This window comes from Ovis canadensis, chromosome 14 (genome assembly GCF_042477335.2).
Source record: "Ovis canadensis isolate MfBH-ARS-UI-01 breed Bighorn chromosome 14, ARS-UI_OviCan_v2, whole genome shotgun sequence".
NCBI classification, from domain to species: Eukaryota; Metazoa; Chordata; class Mammalia; order Artiodactyla; family Bovidae; genus Ovis; species Ovis canadensis.
The window spans coordinates 15240591-15253932 of NC_091258.1; the positions used below are offsets into that span (position 1 = coordinate 15240591).

Consider the following 13342-nt stretch of genomic DNA (forward strand, 5'->3'; position numbering starts at 1 on the left):
ATTCATGGACCTGACATTCCAGGTTCCTATGCAATATTGCTCTGTAGAGCATCGGACCTTGCTTCTATCACCAGTCACATCCACAGCTGGGTATTGTTTCTGCTTTGACTTCATCCCTTCATTCTTTCTGGAGTTATTTCTCCACTGATCTCCAGTAGCATATTGGACACCTACTGACCTGGGGAGTTCCTCTTTCAGTATCCTATCATTTTGCCTTTTCATACTGTTCATGGGGTTCTCAAGGCAAGAATACTGAAGTGGTTTGCCATTCCCTTCTCCAGTGGACCACATTCTGTCAGACCTCTCCACCATGACCCATCCGTCTTGGGTTGCCCCGTGGGCATGGCTTGGTTTCATTGAGTTAGACAAGGCTGTGGTCCTAGTGTGATTAGATTGACTAGTTGTCTGTGAGTATGGTTTCAGTGTGTCTGCCCTCTGATGCCCTCTTGCAACATCTACCATCTTACTTGGGTTTCTTACCTTGGGCGTGGTGTATCTCTTCACAGCTGCTCCAGCAAAGCGCAGCCGCTGCTCCTTACCTTGGACAAGGGGTATCTCCTTACCACCGCCCTTCCTGACGTTCAACATGGGATAGCTCCTCTAGGCCCTCCTGCGCCCACGCAGCCACCGGGGCCACCAGGGAAGTCTACTTAAATCTAAGTGCATTGGGAAGCTGTTGGAGCAGTATCAGCAGGGGTGTGGTTTAATCCCCAAGCAAGAGCTAATAGTCTTTAACCACCTCACAACTACCCCCAGGGCTCAGAGTGATGTTGGGCACACAGAAGGCAACCATTCATGAAGGCTTACTGAACTCCAAGCTGCTCCTCCCCCTGCTGAGTGGCTGAAGTGACTTCCCAGAAGACCTCTAACCATTCTTCTCATTGGGCAAGCAATGTGAAAAGGAAATGGTCGGGCAGAGCATCCTCCCCTGACTTCTTGCCATCTTTTCCATGTGAGGACTGTGGCAGCTTGCAAAGTACAGGAATACTTTTCCAACCATGACTGTGCCGCTGAATCAGCTGGAGTGATTTTCAATTTTGATTATGGAATCCAGGAAATGTGCTTTCCCAACAGCTAAGGCAGCACTGGTCCCTGCCAGTCTTTGGCAACTTTCTCTCTAATGCAGGGCTGCATTGGTGGTCCTCCATTTCCTCAAGCACTTCCTGACCTTGCCATGTCCAAATTTTCAAGATCATGTAGATGTGACATTGACCCATGAAGTTCCAACAGTTAACATTTTTCTTTTCCTTTAACGGTCAGCTCAAAAGTCTCAACATTTTTGAAGCCTCCTTAGAAAAAGTAACCCCTTTTCAACAGGCCATTTTTAGATTTATTTATAATTCAACAATTCTTTTTCCTCCTATATACTTCCTGCCTTGGGAATAGCACTGTAGTTAGAAGAACCAGCCTAGACTGTTTGGGTTTCATTACCTAATCCACCATTTACCTCCTAGTGGGTTATTCTGAGTTCTGTTGAGAAGCAATCTCCAGACAGGATTAGCTGTGAAAGAAAATTAGGGTTACTGTGGAACCTCACAGAAAAGGGCCTGCTTTAACATCTCTTGCCACGCTCAGTCACTGGCTGAAAGATCCCTTGAGGAGTGTGGCCTCAGTGAACCTGACGATGGCATTTCAGAGCACAGCAGCGAGGACTGTTGGTCAATTACAGTCCTTAAGCGACCTGAGAGGAAGATTTTCCTAATCATCCCATTCCACCCCTTATGCCCAAGATTTCTCTCCACAAATTTGATGAGCAGCTCTACAGTTTCCATGGATCTCTTTTTCAGAGGGAAAAACTCAGAGGAGGGAGGTTAGTGAGATAAACTAACATCCACTACTGCTGGTGACCTCAGGGCTACGAGTGGCATTTATCCTGTTTCCTCCATTTTGAATTTCCTTTACCCTCAGAAGCACCTCAGAAGTCTTGCTGGCTTACCTGGAGATACGCCCCAAGCCTTCATTCCTGGGGTGGTAGTGGTGGTGGGCATCATAACCTTCTCAACCTGGTGCGGTACTGTTGCACGTCTGCCAACAGTTACAGAGGCAACAGAGCAGCACCAGCAGGCAACCCAGTGGATCACCTGGCTCTTCCCCTTTACTCCCATTATGTACAAGCAGCTCTACTTTCTCCTGTTGATCAGGGTTTGTTACCACTGCCAATATGGCGATTCCTCTTCTCATGTACTGGTCCCTGGGTATAAAGTTCCAAAGTGCTCTGGTAGCAGCCCTAATGTGTAGTTTTGTGGGACCCCTGCTGTGTCCTCTGGCAAAGTGCACCCCTATAGGAATCCAGGACCTTCAACCACATGGAGCCCAGGTTGCTGGAATGGGAAGAACAAAAATTGCCCAGGTCACTGAGAATGACAGTAAATGAAGCCACTCCTGTTTCCCCATGTGGTTCCTAGACCCATATATCCTTCCTACTGGGGAAATAGCACCAGCAGAGGTCTCTTACTTAACACCGCATCCTGAAGAACGACACCCTATTCTTTCCGAGTGTTGCTTCTTAGCCAGTGCTTCATTATCAGTATTCTGTTAGCTGGCTGTTTCTGGATGGTATAGTATTACATGACAAGACCAACAGACCCCACAGTCATGGATCCATTTCTGCAATGCCATCACTGGACAGTGGGTCCCCTGGGTCAGATGCTATACTGTGCAGCAATCTGTGCCTCAATCTGGTATTCTGCTGGCAGAGGCTCTCAGAGTAAGAAAGCTAAATCCACGGCCACAACAGCTATCTATTCCCATAAGGAAGAGGAAGGGCCCACTGTAGCTGACTTGCCACAAAGCAGCTGCTCGATCTTCTCTAGGAATAGGGCGTATCAGAGACTCCGTGGTAGTCTCTGTTGCTGACAGATTGGACGTTCAGAGGCACCCTTGGTAAGTGGCAGTCCACTCTCCGAGACCGAAGTCGGGCCTGTATGTAGCCTCCACCTCTGCCATTAGGGCCACTCCATTCATGGGCCCAGCATATTAGGTCTGCAGTGGCTGAATGCTGGCTGTCAACTGGTTGTCATTCAACTACTTGGTTATTCAATGCCTCTTCCATGGTGGAGGCTTTCTGGTAGGCATTGTATTGTAACAAAAAAATTTTTTCACACATTGTGCCTTCTCCATATAGCCCAACCACATGCCGTTATCCAAGAACAGTCTGTTGGACCCTGCCCAGGAAATCTGTTTATATTCTCACCTTAAGCCACTTCTTCCACACAAAGCGGAAAGATCAGGGCACAGCTTGAAGCTCTACTCACTGAAATATTTGTCACTCTCCACCATCTTTCAGGATCCTTCTTTCATCCTTTAGATTTTAATGGTGGCACTAATCACCATCCTCCAACCTCCATCCCTCAATAAGACACTTTTCTTTTTGGTTATGCCTTGTGGCTTGCAGGATCTTAGTTCCTTGACCAGGGATTGAACCTAGACCGTGGCACTGAAAGTGCCAGTCAGTGGCTGGAGAGCAGTTTCCAAGGTTTAGATTTGGCCTTTCCTGTCATAATTCTTATCCCACAAGCCAGAAACATGTTGATAGATCGTTTTCACAATAACTTACTGTTTCTAGATCTAGATTATTATAGATCATTTCCAGTTATGTATTTGGGGGTTGGGGAATGACCACTGGATGGGTTCACACTAGGTAGGGCCACTGAGCCATAATCTGGCCAGGACTTTTATTTATAGTAGGAGGTCCCCATGGGCCAGGGGCCTATGTTGATGCTTTTGGTCTGATATCAAGGACAACTCGATCAAATATCCAAAAAGTCCTCAAATATCCAAAAAGTCCTCAAATATATGGTTATTTCTCTCTTGTCAGTGTACAGTCCCAGGTAAATGGCCATGAGTTTCTTTGGGGAAAACACTGAAGGAACCATACACTTGGCATGGTGTCGTAGCGTCTGTTCCTAGGTTCATAGCTACTTGTTCATCAATGCGTTCTGGATCTGAAAATTGGCTCAGGTCTAAAAACTGAGCAAAGGGACATGCGCTTTGGGGTAGATGTTTAAAAGCACCCTCTTTGGCTGTGTCTATTCTGCTCCCAGGGATGCTATCTTTTATTGGCTCTCTCTCCCCAGCTCCCTGCTGGTCAAGGTCCTTTGGTCAGTTCTTCAGTCTTGCTGGTAATAAGGGTAATTGTGGTCTCCTGGCTTCTGAAAGTAAAGCAATGCCACTTGGTCTTTATTATTCTTGGGCCTCAATCATCCCCATCTTACCACATTTCCTGGAACTCTCGGCATCACCTATGTTATCTAGGTCTAGGAGGAAGCAGAAAATCAAAGAGGATTAGGCATCAACAAAAAACCAAACAACCCAATTTAAAAGCGAGCAAGGGAGTTGAATAAACATTTCTCTAAAGAAGATATACAAACAGTCAATAAGCACATAGAAAGATGCTCAACATCACTAATCCCTAGGGAAATACAAATCAAAACTACAGTGAGATACCACCTCACACCATTCAGATGGCTACTGTTAAACAAACAAAAACCCAAAAGCAAAAATTGGAAAATGAAAGAGTTGGAAAGGATGTGGAGAAACTGAAACTCTTATGCATTGTTTGGTAGGAATGTAAAATGGTACAGCTGCTAGAAACAATATAGCAGTTCCTCAAATGATTAAGAACTGAATTACCATATGATTCAACAATTCTGCCTCTGAGTATATACCCAAAGAACTGAAAGCAGGGTCTCAGAGATATCTGTACACCCATGTTCATAGTAACATTGTTCATAATAGCTAAAATGTGGAAGCACCCTACCTGTCCTCTGACAGATGAATGGATAAGCAAAATGTGGTATACATGTATACAATGGAGTGCCACTGTCTTAAAAAGAAAGGAAAATGTGACACACGCTACAACATGCATGAACTTTGAAGACATTAGGCTAAGTGAAATGAGCCAGTCACAAAAAGACAAATACTGCCTGATTCCACTTAGATGACGCCATTAGAGCAGTCAAATACCCAGGTATCACCCTGTGTGGTAATTCCAGCCTCAGCACCCACAAACTCAAGACAAATGAGGGCATTTGGAAGAATGTAAAATGTCACAAGTACATGACTATCTGCTTTAATTGTGAATGCTAAGTATAGCATATGTAAAATAAGTATAGGATATGTAAAATTTAATCGAACGCCACCTACGTTATTTTCTCTTGAACTTGATTTTTAACCTGTTTCTTCTCCTATAAATTGGAATAACAACATTTACTCCATAACACTGTTCAAAAATGAATGTGTTAGAAAGGTGGGGAAGGCAATGGCACCCCACTCCAGTACTCTTGCCCTGAAAATCCCATGGACAGAGGAGCCTGGTAGGCTGCAGTTCATGGGTCGCTAGGAGTCGGATACGACTGAGCGACTTCACTTTCACTTTTCACTTTCCTGCATTGGAGAAGGAAATGGCAACCCACTCCAGTGTTCTTGCCTGGAGAATCCCAGGGATGGGGGGAACCTGTTGGGCTGCCGTCTATGGGGTCGCACAGAGTTGGACACGACTGAAGCGACTCAGCAGCAGCAGCAGCAGCAGCACCAGCAGTGTTAGAAAAGGGCTGTGTAAACTACAAAGGGACAAACAAGAGATTGTTACCAACAAACAAACTGATTAAAGGACAAGGACACACAAATGTCTATTTTTAGAAACTTCACTTACAGTCAACCACTGAGATGGGAAACCAAGGAAAGAATACTCTGGAAGAGGAACAGTGGTGGTAGGTTTCTTGGTAATGCGGGGTTCACTTCTTCACTCAGGACCTTTTCACCTCTTTCCATTGGAGCACATGGCTCCATGACAGTGTTAACCGGATGGATCTAGTCCTCCTGCAATCTAGTATACTCCAATGCTGTTCAGCTGGAAAGCATTTTCAGCCTTTTCAGTCTAATCTCAGAACACCACGATTTACAGCCAAAGAAATTCCTGAACTGAACAGAACAAAGAAACTGAGGCAAGTGGCCAGAGCTGTGCTGAGCAGAAACCCAGGAGTCCACACGTGCCCAGTGCTGCTGCCACTGCCAGGAGCACTGCCAAATACTAGGACAAAGAGAAGAGAAAGTCCTCTCCTCCCCACACTGAAGAGTCTTCTGGACTCAGAGACTAATAGGAAGCCAGCAAGCAAATGTAGCTTGCAGGATTTAGACCCTTGAGTCTGCTAGTAAACAGACAAGTGACCAGTGCTGGGGACTTAAGAGACAACAGTAAAAGAGAACTGCCAACTAGTGCCTCAACTTACTTCATTAATTTAAATAAGATGTTTACTTTTGATCCAGGGACCATCCTGTCTAATTCTGACCCAGTACTACCGAAATGAAGAAATCTACGAGGCAGTCTGGGATTAGACCCCTTTTCCAAAAGGCACACAGGTTCCCGCCTCTAGCATTCAAAGAGACATGACACCAGAAGCTGAAACATATGGTAAATGCTTTATTTTCATATTTTACATTAAAACATAAAACACAAACATTAAAACATAGGACATGAATAGAGATTCCACTGTCTGGTTTTCAAAGCAGGTACAAGGATATATATAAGAAGAAAATATTTTTGAGTCTGCTTAACTCCAAACCCTCAAATGGGAAAACAATCGCAGAGACTGAGGTGAGGGAAGATGGTGGGGCAGAGCCTGCATCTACAGATGTCATCTCTCCTGCCAGGCAGAGGGGAGTGGGAGGGGGAAGTTCTTCCACTGGAGAAATCAGTCACAGTCGCAACAATTTTTCTTTCTCAAACATCTAAACTTACTAGGGGAATGCAAGGACTGGTAAGGCATGAGATTCTTTCAACTTCTCTAATAATACAAGTCCCTTGGTTCCTACACTTGGGGGTGGGGGCGGATCTCAATCAGCATCAGCTAAGTGTACTTCAACATTAGTCAAATCCTAACCCTACCCCGGATTCTGCCCTAGCCAAAGACGAAGGCAGCCAGGGCCTGACCACTTGTATCCTCTCTCTTATCATCTGCTGAAACCAGACTGTTTTTTAATTCAAATCCTTTTCTGCCCCTGAAGCCCTAGGCCTGGGCAGTTATTCTTAATTATCAACATATCAAAAGATTATACCTCTTCTAGAAAAGGGAGCTCTTTCCCAGGTTCTGGAAACTGGCTTTTTGAATGATGTCCTTAAATAGAAGGAGGCCATTCTTTAAAAAGCACAACTACAACATGGAACTCTGGGGAAATCTACTGCAATAAGCCCTTGCTGGTGAGAAATGCTGGAAACAGCTCAGGGGTTGACAGAACAGAACTGTTTTAAAATAAAAATAATGATAACATTTCTACAACAATTATTTAAGAAATTCAGTTAGCCATCCTGCTCCCCAAGAACAGGGAGCATGCCTTGAGACATGTTCTGTTGTGGAGAGTAGTTTAGTAGAGTAGCCTTTCGCAAAGCAAACAGATATAAACTGAACCCTCTACTGGAGAAAAGTACAGCTCCAAAAGTGGGACAATCCAGGGCTGGAATGAAAGCTGGTGAGCATCTCCCTGCAATGCACACAGGCCTCCAATCACTGTTATTTTACTAAAAACACTTTCTTAAAAAAAAGTTAGGGAAGGAGGCAAGTAAGAGGAATTTAGAATCAAACATCAGTTTCACCTGGGGGTAGCCTTTAACCAGGGAATTCTAAACACACTCAAGAATGGCTCTTACTCCAAGGGGTTGACTTTATTCAGAGAGAAACTCTTTAAAAATGCAAGAGACAAGTCCTCTTCTGCTTTCAACAGCAGTCTAAGCAGCTTCTCTTTTGTAAGCCTCTCTTGGTTAGATCTCTCTAACCATGCTTCTGATCTCTCATACTAGTAAGAGCTTTGACATATGGCTCATCTTTTCCTAGTGAGAGGACAAAGCACTGGCTTATATAAAACCAATCCTGAGATCTTAGCTGCCTAGAAAAAAAGTTAGTCTTCCCCACTGCTCAAACAATTGGTCTCTTTCCTTGATTTGCACGTGATGAACCCCATACACTTGGCATTAGGAAAGGATCTACAGCTCATCAGCTGCCATCATCACTGGGTTTACCACTATCCTGGCACTGCACACCTGAACAAAGCTGTTCCTGCCACAGAGCAGACCAGATGAGCTCTACCACACAGTGGGGATGAGACCAAGTTACTAAAAGATTATCAGCAAACAAGGTCAGAAATAGGTCAAATCCTTCAGCAGACTGTATAGTGCCCTCTTGTGCTCAATTGAAGACTTCTGCATCCACGCTGCATCCAAGAAGCATCAGAATGGTTAGTCCCATCAGAAACATAAGCACTCCCAAGTCATGCAGTCAAGTGACAAGACAACTCAGGTGGGATGTCACATCCAGAAATACTTGGTGTACATTCATATCCTAAGTGACTGCAGGGAGGATACTCTCCAAGGCCCAGCAGAAAGTCTGATCAAACACTGATTCTCAACAAAGATTCATGAAGGCTTTTAACCCAAGAAATAGATAATGTTGATGGAGTACCAGTCACTTATTCTTTTGATGGACACTGAAGATACACCATCTATAGTGTTTTGTTGACCTGGAATCCGAGGATCATATTAACCTAATGGAACCATGATCCCACAAGTTCTAGGCCACAGACAATAAGCACAGATCTTGCTCAAGGCTGTGAGGTACTAGCAAACAACATGTAACATTAACCAGCAACATGATTGATAAGTTTCAAGACCATGGTCACTCCCACCTATAGATGTGGACGGTCTTTTCTGTTAAGGTAGCCAGGTAGCTGTTATGATTCACCTCAAATGGGCAGATGTCCAAGACAGGCTGATCGGCCTGCAGATCCTGCAGCAACGAGCCACTGCCAGCATCCCACAGCTTAAAAAGAAGAGATAAAGGTCAGGAGTCCTTCAATTCAACTCGGGACTTGCAGTCTTTATCATCACACAACTCTGAAAGCACTGCAGAGACAACACTGCCCAGGGAGTAAAACAGAATGTCCCTAACCTTCACAAGGTTGCATAAAAGCAGCACATCTGACATAGGTCATGCACAGCCTCACCTACTATAATTCGCAATTATGGTCTACCTCTGAGCGGATCTGAAAACCAAGCCTAGTATTCTCCCCTTCAGTCTACATGCCAAGAACTCTATTAGGGGAATAAGGGTCAACAAGACAATAAGTCCCTGTCTCTGCCCTCATGGAACCTGTATTCTAACTGCTGCTTTCTTCTCCTTTAAAAAAAATTTATTATGGTAAAAAAATTCATGTAATAAAAAGTAGAATAGTACTATGAGTAATCCATCACCCAGATGACTAAGTTTTTACCATACCTGGTTTACTGTTTTTTTTCTTTGCTGACATCATGTATTTTACCCTTATACACTTAAGTATACATCTCTTAAAAACAAACAATCAAAAGACATTTTCCTATATCTCAATGTCACCATGCCTAACAAAATGAACAATAATTTCATAGTATTCTCTAACATTAGTGCAAAGTAAAAATTTTCTGATAGTCTCTTTGTGTATTGGTTTTGTTTGATTCAGGATTCAAATAAGGTCCACATTACCCTTGGTATTCATAAATTTTAATAAACCTCTCTTTGTTTGAGCAGATCCAGCCTCCCCACTCTTTTCTCCTTCTGCCACTGACTTGTGGAAGCAGGATCTGTTGTCCTACAGAATGTCCACAACCTAGGTTTGTTTGCTGCTTTCTGTGCTATTACTTAACTTATACTCTTATCCACTGCAATTCCAGTAAATAAAAGCGTTAAACTGAAGAGTGACACTATCCAACATGGCTGCCATTAGCCACATAAAAATTACACAAAAATTTAACAATTAAGTTTTTCATTCACATTAACATTTCAAGTGATCACATGGCTAATGTGCCTTAACTGGGCAGTGCTGTTCTATGGATTCAAGGACATCTAGGCATCATGTATTCATTTTGCCTTACATCAAGGGGCAAATTATTTCTGCTTAAGCCACTAACAGTGACACAATAGTTGATCATGTATTCAAGTGGTAAGAGGCTGACCCCTCCACTGTAAATTGCCCATCAACCTTTCATGTGTTAGTTTAATCTTGAATTGATCAACTATTTTATAGAGGTTTCAGTAGTGCCTTTTCCCCCCTAAAACATATAGCTATATGTTTATCATCACACAATTTTGAAAGCACTGCAGAGACAGCACCACCTGGGGGCTAAAACAGCCTGTCCCTAACCTTCACAAGGTCGCACAAAGGCAGGATATCTGACATAGGTCACGTAAAACACTACAGCTCACATATAAAGAATGATGTCAATCTACAGATATTGGTATGGAAAGATAACCAAGATAGGAAGTTAAATGGAAAAGCAGTATGTATTGGGTTGGCCAAAAAGTTTCTTATGTTTTTAAATAAAAATAAAAGACCATTTTCATCAAGAACTTTCTCGAACGTTTTGTTATACTACATTCTGCCATTTTTCAGGCAACTTCGTAACTTTATCTTCCGAGAACTTTTTATCTTTTTGAGCAAAGTACTATTCTAAGTGCTTTTTACAGTCTTCCACAGAATTGAAACTTCTCCCATTAAGAGAATTTTGTAAAGACTAAAATAAATAAATGGAAATACAAAGGTGCAATGTCTCGTGAATAGGGCAGATGAATAAGAACTTCCTAGCCAAGCTGTAACAGTTTTTGCCTATCATCAAAGAAACATATGGTCTTGCATTATCCTGATGGGAGATTATGTGTTTTCCGTTGATTAATTCCGGACATTTTTCATTGAGTGCTGATTTCAGTTGGATTGAGTGCTGATTTCAGTTGGTCTAATTGTGAGCAGTACTTGTTGGAATTAATCGTTTGGTTTTTTGGAAGGAGCTCATAATAGAGGACTCATTTCCAATCCCACCACATATACATTATCATCTTCTTTGGATGGAGATTGGCCTTTATTGTGGTTGGTGGTGGTTCATTTCGCTTGCCCCAGGATCTCTTCTGTTCCACATTATTGTACAGTATCCACTTTTCACTGCCTATCACAATTTGTATTGAAAAAGAACATTTTCATTACATTTCAGGAGAGAATCACATTGGAGAAGGCAATGGCACCCCACTCCAGTACTCTTGCCTGGAAAATCCCATGGACAGAGGATCCTGGTAGGCTGCAGTCCATGGGGTCGCTAGGAGTCAGACACGACTGAGTGACTTCACTTTCACGCATTGGAGAAGGAAATGGCAACCTACTCCAGCATTCTTGCCTGGAGGATCCCAGGGACGGGGGAGCCTGGTGGGCTGCTGTCTCTGGGGTCGCACAGAGTTGGACACGACTAAAGTGACTTAGCAGCAGCAGAGAATCACATGCAGAAACACAAAGTGTTTTTCACTTAACTTACGTGGAACTCGGACATCAAAGTGATTAACATAATCAGGCTGATGCAAATGATCTTTCACACTTGATTTGGATATTTTGAGTATGCTGGCTATCTCCTGTGTGGTATAATGTTAACTGTTCTCATTTAATGTCTCGAGTTGATCCCTATCAACTTCAACTGACCTACCTGACTGTGGAGCATCACCCAGCGATAAATCTCCAGCACAAAACTTCGAAAACGCTTTCGACATGTTCCGTCACAGCACTTTTTCCATATACTGCACAAATCTGTTTCTGCATTTCAGTAAAGTTTTTACCTTTCTTGAAATAAAGCATAATATGCTGAAAACGTTGCTTTTTTTCCTTCCACTGTCAATATTAAAATGGCTACACAAAAATTCACCAGTTTTGACAAGTCTTATTTTTAGTACACACTGATATGATAGCTGTCACAATATAATCTAACAAAATTGTTTCAAATGAAGTTACAGACAACCATGTGCTCCAGGAGCCACCAACAGAAAAAACAAACTTTTTGGCCAACCCAATAAAGTGTGACTTGTATAAAAAAAGCAACCATACATATACACATATGAAGGTATGTGCAATCACAGAGAACTTCGGTTTTTTGCTTTAAACACATCAGTATAAAAAACTGACAGACTACTCACCAGGGCAGATTTTGATGCTTCATCCCCAGTACACACCAGGATGCTGCCATTATTCTCTGGATTTTGGAAAATGGCACTCTTGGTTAGCAATTTGCAGGAGGGTCCCCCAAGGAATGTTTGTACAGGATGGCAGGAGCAGATGGGCTCTCCAGCATTATCCAGTTTATAGGACATCTCCATGAGCACACTTCGTAAGGTGTTGTGATTTTTATCTAAGAGAAAGAGGAATCAGTATTGATCTGTAGGGATGGTCCAAAGAAATTAAGCAAGCACCTAAACTTGGTTGTAACACAGCTGAGTAGAAAAGGCAGTTTCATCAAGCCATCATTAATAGCCACAGAGCAAACACAGTAAGAACAAAATAACAGAGCACAAATGAAATTCAGAACTTTGGGCTATAGGATGAAGTAAATTATCTACAATAGGTTTTTGTCTATGAAGGAAACAACTCTGAGAATAAGCTAGCCTTTTTAGGAAAATCACTGTATCCAGCTGGACTTGTGTTTTGGTTTTTATCTTCCTTAAGGGTTTGGGCTACAAGGTCTTTTCCTTCCCCCAGTGAGGACCCCACTAATACCCGGAACTGTACAAATAAAGTGAAAGCATATTATCACAGAAGGGGAAACATATCGCTGTGGTCCTGCTGAGAGACAAACAAAAGCTAGAGAATAGAATGGGATCTCCAAGCTTTCTACATGTCATAGCAAATCTGTGGAGATAGGGGACCTAGGAGATGGGTCCAAAAGGGAAAGGAGAGTCTGCTGAGGCAGCTTCTCAGCTCAAACAAAATCTAAAATGATTAGGTCAACCCACAACCAGCAGAAGTATGGGTACTTTAATGAATATTTCTGATCAAAACATCTACTTGACCATCAATATAGCTCACCAGATTAGATTAATTATCTTTCAGCTAGGAAAAAACCTGTGAATTTAAGCATAGTCGGTCAAGGGTTGCAGTCCTGGCTCTGGAAGCTGTGAGAAGTTCAGCTGGCTAGGGCCACCATGGTTGTCCATCTACTCCCCACTTAACTTTGGGGCCCCGAATAAGGAAGAACAGCTAAGTGTCTGGGCCCTCTACATGACTGCTTTCGTCTGGGCCTTCCTTGTAAGCGAACTGAGCGGCGAGCAGAAGACATGAAACTGATGTAAAGGCAGCTCAGTGGCCTCAAGAGCAGGTCTCCTCATTCCATCCCACTGTCGTAAGTCAGAGAGGATCCTAAAGCGGAGGATCCTAATTCCACTTCCAAGGAGTACCTGGCCAAGTATGTCCCAGTTCACACAAGTGAGGGACAGGGAGGCAGGCTCCACAGAAGCTCCCTGAAGGAGCGAGAGCCGTTAGTTCGTGAGGGGCTGACCAGCACCACCTGAAAGCT

The 13342-nt window shown here is 43.2% G+C and overlaps 1 protein-coding gene across 2 annotated transcripts in view; it reads right to left on the reverse strand.

Annotated features, from left to right (window-relative positions):
- Positions 1-6401: 6401 nt before the first annotated feature.
- The window catches only part of RFWD3 (ring finger and WD repeat domain 3), a 37355-nt gene continuing 30414 nt past the window's right edge, over positions 6402-13342 (reverse strand). For both annotated transcript variants that reach the window (XM_069549572.1, XM_069549571.1), the window contains exons 12-13: positions 11970-12181; positions 6402-8810 (exon numbers count right to left, since the gene is read on the reverse strand). In XM_069549572.1, the coding sequence (XP_069405673.1) occupies positions 8667-8810; positions 11970-12181 (356 nt within the window). In that variant the 3' untranslated portion in view covers positions 6402-8666. The remainder of the gene's footprint in view (positions 8811-11969; positions 12182-13342) is intronic.